The sequence below is a fragment of the Pleuronectes platessa genome, chromosome 1, assembly GCF_947347685.1.
Source record: "Pleuronectes platessa chromosome 1, fPlePla1.1, whole genome shotgun sequence".
Taxonomy (NCBI): Eukaryota; Metazoa; Chordata; class Actinopteri; order Pleuronectiformes; family Pleuronectidae; genus Pleuronectes; species Pleuronectes platessa.
Genome location: NC_070626.1, coordinates 32,692,769 through 32,702,760, shown reverse-complemented (window position 1 = coordinate 32,702,760; position 9,992 = coordinate 32,692,769). Strand labels below are relative to the sequence as shown.

At 43.4% G+C, this 9,992-nt stretch overlaps 2 protein-coding genes across 5 annotated transcripts in view; both read right to left on the bottom strand.

The window, feature by feature from the left end:
* Positions 1-4,148, bottom strand: part of LOC128436485 (SH3 and multiple ankyrin repeat domains protein 2) — a 66,109-nt gene extending 61,961 nt beyond the window's left edge. The window contains exon 1 of the mRNA XM_053418238.1: positions 3,948-4,148. Coding sequence (XP_053274213.1) covers positions 3,948-4,148 — 201 coding nt within the window. The remainder of the gene's footprint in view (positions 1-3,947) is intronic.
* Positions 4,149-5,978: 1,830 nt separating this feature from the next.
* Positions 5,979-9,992, bottom strand: part of LOC128444960 (golgin subfamily B member 1) — a 31,706-nt gene continuing 27,692 nt past the window's right edge. For all 4 annotated transcript variants that reach the window (XM_053427686.1, XM_053427701.1, XM_053427692.1 and 1 more), the window contains 7 exons: positions 9,085-9,121; positions 8,765-8,935; positions 8,534-8,650; positions 8,229-8,317; positions 8,031-8,123; positions 7,737-7,833; positions 5,979-7,652 (listed from right to left, as the gene is read on the bottom strand). In XM_053427686.1, the coding sequence (XP_053283661.1) occupies positions 7,494-7,652; positions 7,737-7,833; positions 8,031-8,123; positions 8,229-8,317; positions 8,534-8,650; positions 8,765-8,935; positions 9,085-9,121 (763 nt within the window). In that variant the 3' untranslated portion in view covers positions 5,979-7,493. The remainder of the gene's footprint in view (positions 7,653-7,736; positions 7,834-8,030; positions 8,124-8,228; positions 8,318-8,533; positions 8,651-8,764; positions 8,936-9,084; positions 9,122-9,992) is intronic.

Sequence of the window (9,992 nt, the reverse complement as noted above, 5' to 3'; positions counted from 1 at the left end):
CACCCAGCAGGAGGTGCTCCACCCAGCGAGGCTCTGCGTCCGCTCCTTCGTACTGTAAATAAACAATTAAGATGTGGAATTCAAGATTATGGAAAGTAGCTTGAGCTGCTGAGTTCTTCTCTCTTCCTCCTCTTCCTCCTCTTCCTCCTCTTCCTCCTCTTCCTCTTATCGCTCCACTCTGCTCCTCTGTGAGCTGTTGGAGCTGCCAGGAATAATTTAACAGATTTACATGATGTTTCAGTTCAGAGAGATAATGTGTAGTAAATATTTAAAGGTGTGATAATAATAATAATATGATAATGAGGGGACAATAAAACAAAGTACAGCAGAATAAAACAAAAGTGTATTAGTCTAAGAAGTAAAGATAAAAAATACAAAGTGTATCTGGAGTAACTGCAGAAAATGCCTCAAAGAGATAACAAATAGGAATGAAAATAGAATGAGTTCAGTGAGACAGAAAATAAATATTAAATTAAAGTGGCAAAAAGTAACAAAAGTTTAAAAGTAACACTAATATATGATTTTAGTGTTGAAAATGAAAAATTCCTCAGATACTAAAGCTGCCATCTTTTGGTGATGACATCATTTGGAGTCTGTGCAGGCGTGGTTGAGGGGTGGAGCCATGGTATCCAGGAGGGTGGAGTAGAAGTGAGAAGGACCTGAAAACACATGGACTGAAGCAGAGGACAGATCCTGGAGACATGTCCTTGAGTGGCCGGAGCCAATCACAGCTGACTTTGGGCAGGAGGCGGAGCTACACACCTGACAAGGAGCCCTTTGTGACTGTGATCTGAAAGCTCTTCAAATTAGCACTTTTCAATAGATCAGGATTACAAAGTGCTTCACAAACACAAAAGAGGAAATTAATTTAGTGTTATTATGAATTCAAACAGGTTGATGCAAAAGACAGTAGATACAATAACAATAAAACAAACAATTTATTAATAATCAAACAATAAAGCAGTAAATCATGGCTGTAGACGGGAGTCAATGAGCTTCTTCACTACTAACTGAAGCAACTAACTAACTAACTAACGAACTAACTAATGAACTAAATAACTAACTAGTCTCTCAGTCGTCAACATGGTCTGTTTACTAAAGATACCTGAGCACATCGACATTGAGCAGAGAGATTTGTTTTATATCTTGTCTCAGCAGCAGAAATGTTGATGAAGCAGATTCTTCTTTACTTCAGAGACAGATTTTACAACCGAGCTGCTGCTGCTTCTCATCCGGATGTGAAGCAGCAGCAGCTCGGTTGCAGCAGCTTCTCCTCAGAGTATAAATATCTCCACTGGACACTCTGCTGTGGACGTCTCCTGTGGACTCAGCAGAGCGTGGACGTCTCCAGCCGGCTGCCAGGGAAGACCTTGTTGCTATGGAAACTAATGAACCATGTTGGGGGGGGGGGGGGGGGGGGGGATCATTGGTAACGAGTCAGGTCATCAACACAGGAACATGGGGCTGCTCACATGACCAGGTGCATGATGGGATGTGACCTCACTCTCAGGAGGACGACGTGTTGGTGAATGCAGCGACGGACACACACACACACACACACACACACACACACACACACACACACACGCACACACACAGGACCTCATTCTAAAGTGGGACATTATATAGGACACATAGAAAAAATCATGGGGCTGAAAAGAGAAAAGTGATGAAGTGAAAACACAAACACCTGGACCCATAGGTGGTCATGACATCATCATCATCATCACTGTCACAGTGATTTATTTATTATATTTATTTATGTAATAAATAAATTATCTGCAACTTATCTGAATTTCCCACGGGATTAATAAAGTATCCATCCATCCATCAACGTCTCTTCATCAAATCAAGTTTCTTCTGATGTAACATCCAGCTCTTCTTCTTCTTCTTCTTCTTCTTCTTCTTCTTCTTCTTCTTCTTCTTCTTCTTCTTCTTCTTCTTCAGACTCACTACAGAATCACTGTTGTTAGAACCTGATATGTGGCTGATTGCTTTGATTTGCTCCAACAGGTTTTAATGTGCGGAGCATTTAGGGAAAGAAATGAGTGGAGAAGGATTGTGTCAGAGCCAATGATATATGTAATATATCTTTTTATTTCATTCCTAATGATTTGTGTATTTACAGGAGGAATCCACCAGTAGAAGATAACGAGGTTAGAAGAAGTGCTTCATGCAAACCAAGAGAAAAGGAAGCAGAAGATCTCAAACCTCCTGGATGAATCCGTGGGTCGGAGGCTTTGAGGAGATTTAACAGAAGTGGGATCGAACCGTCGGTCGTGGATTGAGTGGGATCAGGAGGATCAGTGTGGGACGGTTAATGATCCGATCTCTGCTGATTTATCTGAACAGAGTCCAGAGTCCCCGGAGAAACAACAACCCACCGCCCGCTGCTCGTTTCCTTCAGGGAATCGAACCTTCTTCATGTTGTTAAATCGTCTTCACGTCCACAGACGGATTCAAACACCTTCACAGTGGTTCTGCCGACAGGCCCCCGACCACACACACAGAGGGAGATGGTTTGTTTGTGGAATGCTCCTCTACTGAAGCCCACCTCTCTCCACATCACAGGTGCCCTCCATCCCTCCCTCACTCACCCCATTCTGAAACAACATTAATCATAGCCGTCTCCCACATGTTCTCACCTCCACCTCCTCCCCGCTCTCTTTCTCCCACTCCTCCAGTTCTCCTCCTCTGGTGATGGAGGCAACTGGGTCACCGACAACTGGAGGAACCGGTCGAGAGACAAAGGAAGCCAAAGCAAGAGAGGGAGGGAGAGAGAGAGGGAGGGAGAGAGGGGGAGAGAGAGAGGGAGAGAGAGAGAGAGAGAGAGGGAGGGAGAGGGGGGGGGGGAGAGAGAGAGGGAGGGAGAGAGGGGGAGAGAGAGAGGGAGAGAGGGAGCTGAAGGTGCAGACGGTTTCTTCTTTTATTAGAATCCAGTCTGAGCGGTTTCCTCCAGCAGATCAGAACCAGGTTGACGAGGAGCGTTCGAGGGACTTTGAGGGACCGAGTTAGTTCCAATCTTCAAATGATCCCTAGTAAGTTGTACCGCCCCCTGCAGGATTCAGCATGAAATCAGTTCCATGGTGAACATGGTGAACATGGTGCTCATGGTGCATTGCTGGCTCAGCCTATATATGTACATATATATGCATAAACACACACACATATGCATGTATATGTACATAATGCATCAGGTAAAGTGTAAAGTTCAGACCTGGAAATGTGAAAATCCTCGTTTTCAGTCTTGTTGTGTCCAAAGTTTATTTTCTCTGCCCGAATGTTACATGTCTTAAAAAATACTTAATTATTATTATTACCACTCGTCACTGACCGAGCAAAATGTACCAGCATGCACTGAGAGGAAGAAAAATGGTGGTGATGAGAGCAGCTCGTCATCTCTCTCCCTCTCTCTCTCTCTCTCTCTCTCTCTCTCTCTCTCTACTTCTTCCTTTGATCATATCTGAATCATCCGAGAGGATAAAATCAAGTTTTATTTTTTACTCTTGTTTTAATGTAGTTCAGCTCATTTGAAAGTTGTTGTTGTACTTTATACAATCACTGCTTTGGTGCAAATGAAAGTAACAACAGGTGCAATGGAGGCAAAAGCAAGACCTTTGATCAGAGCTTCAAACGCACAAGGGAAACTCACGTTCTTGTTCTATATTCTAAAATGTATTTATGTGTCTGTGGGAGAATGTAGGAACCCTCCAGCAAACTTCACTTCACTTGAGAACACCACTGACTTCATGATGGAAAGTAGTGAAACTGTGGAGCTGAACAACTCTGTGGTCTCTGGGTAAAGTCTGTGTGAATGTGGTTGCTCTGGATCACTCTGGTTGCTCTGGATCACAGAGGTGCTGCTCCTTCTTTCTGCCTGATGTTCAGCCTTCCAGACAAATTTCCATGTCGTGTATTTGTAGTTAGGACGTGTCCATTTCACATACGTCCAGTGGGGACATGCTTAGCTCGGATTGTCCCTGCTCCAGGTAGTCCATCTCTTCCTCGTCAAAATCGTCCTGCTCAGACGTGTCCATCTCTTCCTCGTCAGACTGCTCCATGTTCTGCAGCTCAGGTAGGACCGCCTCGGACACGACCTGCTGGACGACCTGCTGGACGACCTGCTGGGACGGGGGGGCCAGAAACATGCTGCTTAAGAGTGTCGATCCAGTTTGTCCGGGATCATGTCACTGTGTAGTTTTTCTCAGTGAGTTGAATTCTGGTTATAAACTGCGGTTGAATAAGTTCAAGTCCTTGTTTCACCTTTAATGTCTCTCACCTATAATGGCATCACATCCTTTCTGAGAAATAAGTGCTATTATGTATTTATGACTTAAAGGAATTTCACTCAGATCAAAGGAATTTGATCTGTGCCAAAGCCACTGTTACTTATCACTGGTAATCATAAACCTATGATCTCAATAATACAACAAAACAAAAGCTGAAAATAACCAGGTTTGGTGCCAAAAAGTGACCATCTGATAAATAGTGATTTCTTTAATTTTTAATGAATTGTGTTTCCACATTAAATATATTTAATCTGTTTAAATCACCTGCATTGATTTCATTCAAGGTAACAGCTTCCTTTATCTATCATTTTGTGACTGGGCTCTCACTGAATATGCTAATAACATACTAATATAATATTAAACCTGACATCTAAAGGACTCATCTGAGCTCGATAAGATCAGGACCAGTTTATTCCACTGGATCCTCCGCCCACTGTCCAAAGAGTTCACCAAGATCCAATCAGGCCACAGATCTCAAAAACTCCTCTGTCCCTATTGGCATTTTCAATTATTTTCTGTTATCTGATATTTTCATTGGTTCACGATGGGATTGATTTATTTTCCACTGGTTGCAGATTGTTGTGTTTTCTTCTACCGAACAACAAACGGTTCCTCTGAAACAAAGAAGAACGATCTGCCTGTACAGAGACATCAGGACCGACGAGAGCAGATGAGTGAAAGAGAAGAGGAGAAGAAGAAGAGGGGATGTCCTCATTAATATTCATGAGGAGGGAAACTGGCAGGAAATCAGCTGTAGCTGAAATTAGAAATGGAAAAAACCAGTGAACGACACAAATCAACCTCGCTGCTCGATCGCGATTCAAACTTCTCCGAGAGAAACGTGTTTGATTTTCATCTACTTGTGGCTCCTGTATTAAATGAGAAGACGTTGCCATCTAGTTGCTTCACGTGCACATTACATCCAACACACAGGAACTTCAACACCAAATAATTAAAATATAAAATAAAGACTTTTCATAACTGCTTTTGATTTGTCTTTCTTCACGTTCCCAAATTCTGTCTTTGGTTATTTATTTTTTTGTCAAAAATATGAAACTGATCATATATTTTATTATAGTTTTGAACTCACATTTTATCTGTATGATACAGACTAAATAAAGAGGGAGAACATCGCCCCCTGGTAACCGCCTGTAGTTTAGTTCTACTCCATGTTAGCCAATGGGACCTAGATGGATACTTTATTAATCCCTAGGGAAATTCAGAAAACGACTGACGGGACGCTGACTCCAAACGACATCACCACCAGGTGGCAGCGTTCGGATCCAAGAAAGTTTGGCTTCATTTCTGCACAGTGGAGGAGGTGGAGATGTGTCGTCCATCTTTCTTTCCAGTTATTGGTTGGGACAATGATCTGCTGCTTAACACAGTTCAACTGCTTCTGGACAAAAGACCAGATTTTATTTTAAATTGGCAAATACAGCATTGATTTTAAATCAGAATTTAAATGAAAAATCATTTTACTGTGGCTTCTAAATGGGATTGGGCCTAAATCCTCTTTCCTGGATCGTGTTAGGAAGTGAAAACACGCCGTCCATCTTTATTTACAGATGGTTTAATGTTGAGGACGTGCTGAGTCACAACATTGGAAATCTAAACTGTGAAGGTTGAATAAGCTGCGGCGCCACCGTGTGGTTGGTCTCAGCAGTAAAACACATCATGTGGACAAACTGGGGAAAAGTGGAACAAGCTTTATTAAAGTTCTTTGCGATGGTAGTGAGACACAGTATTACACTGAGTGAAGCCTCATGTCATCAGACGCTCCGAAAAATACAGGCAAGAGAAAATAAGCCTTTTTCAGTAGTTTACCTTTTTCATAAATAGATTCAGTTCATGTATCTTCCATCAATCGTCTTTATGTACAATCATAACAACGGAGCGACGCAAACCATCAACCAATCAACTCCTCAATTAACCAGCCAGAAAGAAACCTGTCACACGTCTCATTCTGTTTCACTCGTCTTTAAAACAACAGACATTCTTTCTTTTTCTGGCTCGTTAGTTGAAAACGCTCAATAACAAATATACATCATGGATAGAAATGCATTTATAGACTGTACATAGATACAGGGACTGTACAGCATCCACATAAATACAGGGAATCAATTAAATACAAACCTCATGTCTAGTTTTTTACAGTGAACTTTCATCAGCATAATGTGACAGTGGAGGAGAATTTGATATTTTAGCTGTCGCTCAATAACTTTAACAAGTGTGAGGACACACACACACACACACACACAACAGTTTAAAGGTATCAGGGTGACAGAGGGAGGGCGCTGCTGAGCTCGCATGAGATAATTACATGAGTGTTTTCAGTGCATAGTTTAAACTCAGCATCGTGTCTGAGAAGCAGGATGTGATGTTTGTTCTCAGGTCGAGAACATGGAGCTGGACAGGAAACGGATTTCAAGACATCATGTTTGAACAGGAAGTGTTTACAGCTTCATCTTCTCATAAAGTTACATCATCGCCCTCAAGCTCAGGTATCTTCTGATCATCCACAGAAGATAGATCTCTGACCACGTCCCAGGCAACAGACCACAAAAACAATAACAACAAGAAGATTAATAATGAAGGAATCCACCTGCCTGTTAGAAGGAAGAACGAGGGGATGGGGTAGGAGGAGGAGAAGAAGGAAGAGAAAGGAGGGAATGGAGAAGGAGAAAAAGAAGAAGAAGAAGAAAAAGAAGATAGAGTAGGAGGAGGAGAAGAGAAAGGTGGGGATGAGAAGCAGAAGAAGAAGGAGGAGATTATAGGGTAGGAGGAGGAGAGGAGGAAGAAGAAGAAGAAGAAGAAGGTGATAGAGAAGGAGGAGGAGAAAGGAAAGGAGGGGATGGAGGAGAAGGAGATGAAGGAGGAGAACGCTATGATGAAGAAAGAAGAGGCGTGTAGTGTCTTAAGGCTTCAGTTCCCAATAGAAAATATCTAGAAAATCAATTTAAATGAATCTAAACAAATCAAACCAGTTCTGATTCTCATCAATAACTCACGTTTCAAGCCTTCGATAAAAAAACAACTAAAACAATCGGTGAGAAGTAAGAACTGAATCCAGATCAAAGTAACGCTCGTGAACGTGAACCAGGAAAAGATGCGACTGAACGAGAACGTGGAGAAAATCTCCATCTGCAGCTTTTCAGACTTAAATACAGACTTAAGCTTTAAACTGGTTCCAGCATCGCGTCACTAGAGGGCTCCAGTGAGGCACATGAGGACCAGCACGTGTATCGTGAGAAGGTAGAAGAGGAAGAGGTGTCGAGAGCGGGCGCGGCTCGTCAGCAGCTTGGAGAAGTAGAGGCTCCGCCCCCTGAGCCATCGTCGACACGCCGCCACGCCGCCTTTCACCTGCAGGGGGCAGACACCACACAGTCAGAGGAACAGAGGAGTCACCGCCCTTCACCTGAGAGGAACGTGAACAGCGGAACTCACCTGTCGTGTGATCAGAGGCTGGGTGGGGTCGAGACTCAGCGCCTCCCACTCGTCCTCCGTCTCCATCTCGATACTGAAATCTCTCTGAGTGTCCAAACTGCAACACAAACACAAGGTGTCATTCTGCAGCTCGACAAACGTGTGGAGCCAGATGAGTCTCAGGGACACGAGTCTGAAGGAGGGAACGAGTGGCTCGCCCTCTCCAGAGATAATACACACTCTACAATTATTCTACAACCAAACTCGCACAACGTGAAGCGCGTGTGTTGTCTGAGCAAAGAGTCTGAGTCTCACCTCTTTGCTCGGTCGTAGGCGAGACGCAGAGACTCCTCAGCTGTTTCTCTCCGGCTTCTTTCATCTACCAGGATCTGCTCCAGCTCGAGCAGCCTGAACACACACACACCACACACGTTAACAACATGTTAACAACACGTTAACGACACGTGAACGACACGTGAACAACACGTTATCAACATGTTAACGACTCCTCACCTCTCTCGGGCTTCTTCAGGTTCAAGAAACGTGGAGTCGTTACTTCTCTCCTGTGGAGCTCCTGGTGCAACCTCAGCATACACTGACCCCTGGTGGCGAGGACACAACATTACAGGAATGTACAGTTGCAGCCTTTTGTTGAAAGAATATTTTTTAAATAGACTTTCCACGTATCAGAGTCCATGTTGAGGCTCAGGTGGAATTATGATAACAAATCAGAATCAAAAAGGAGAATCTAAAAACAACGTAGATATAAAGCGCGACAGAAACACGTGTAAGACATGAACATGTGTCGGATCGTCCACCTGAGCTTGTCCTTGTCCTTCCAGCCAGTGGCAGCGGTTCTGTGTGTCCCTCAGCGTTTGGGACATGGACATCAGCTGAGCTGCGACTGCACCTTTCTCCTCGACGGCCTGTTGCAGCTGGGGGGGGGGGAGATTTAGGGTTTTCACACATGAGTTCACGTCTTTGTCTTTTAGAATGTACTTTCTTTCTTTTACTTGTCTGCGGTCCTGTGCAGCTCAGGGGTCTCGTACCTTGGTGCTGAGCTGCTGGACGTACTGGTCTCGCTGCTGGACATACTGGTCTCGCTGTTGGATCTCGTACACGCAGCGCTGCAGGTTACTGTGGAGCTGAAGCCTCTCGGCCTCCAACCGACTCACCGCCTCCTCCGTCACACTGCGACCGGACAGAGCAACCGCCTCCTGCTGCAGTGCGTCAACATCTGGGTTAATGACAGCTATACTTTCCTTTGCATTTCTGTGGTGCGCCCCCTAGTGGAACACTCCAGTATCATGCATAGCAAGTATGTGAACATTCTGCTGAAGGCTAAATCAGATTGTTGGTGTGAACTCACTTTGACTGGAGGGGAGTCCTTCCTCTGTCTTTCAGTCCTATTGTACACAACACAACTCCATTAGTGTCATAAACAGAAATGAACACACGTGTCATTGAGCAGCAGTTTGCTCTGAATCATGTGTTTACTGCAGTCTGGCTAAAAATGGAACCTGGAACTTGATGCTTGAGCATGTGACACATTTTCTGTAGATTCACACATCACACGTGGCCCGACCGTATGGGCTCTACTTTAATTATCTAAGCTCGTGGTCTGGTACATTTAGAGACTTGTCAAAAGTCAGGTTATTAAGATTAAGAGCTGAAAAACAAAGATCACTGCACAATGGAAATGTTTTTTAACCCCTTACTGCCTGAATTAATTTCCAATTATAGAAACAAAATAGTATTTTTGGTTTTTGGCTATCATACAGATGCTAAATTAAGTGGAGATTGCTTATTTCAATATAGCATTAACAGAGGCAAATTAGCGACATTAGGCATAATGGGGCATAACCTTTATTTAACAAATTTTCCATTCTCTTGTATGTAGATTGATGCTGCTTTTGATTGAAATTGAATAACAACATATTTTTCTGTACAATCATTGCTGTTCCATCATCACAGTATTTAAAATACAGCATAATACCTCAAAATAACTTTGCTGCACAGTCCCAAGGGGCTAGTATGTATTTTCCACTTCGACCACTAGATGGCGGCAGAGTGCTTCCAATACTTTCTTTGGTATGTGTAGTATTTGCACCATCAGGCACAATTGTCACCTGGGCAGCATTAAGACCGGAATGGGGTTTGAGGCAAATTCGCGACATCCGTCTACAAGGAGTTAATGGTTGTACTTAAGTGTCTTAATTAATTATGTGTGTGTTTAGGGTGTAAGATGTAATCAACCAATGTGTGTATCTCCAATTC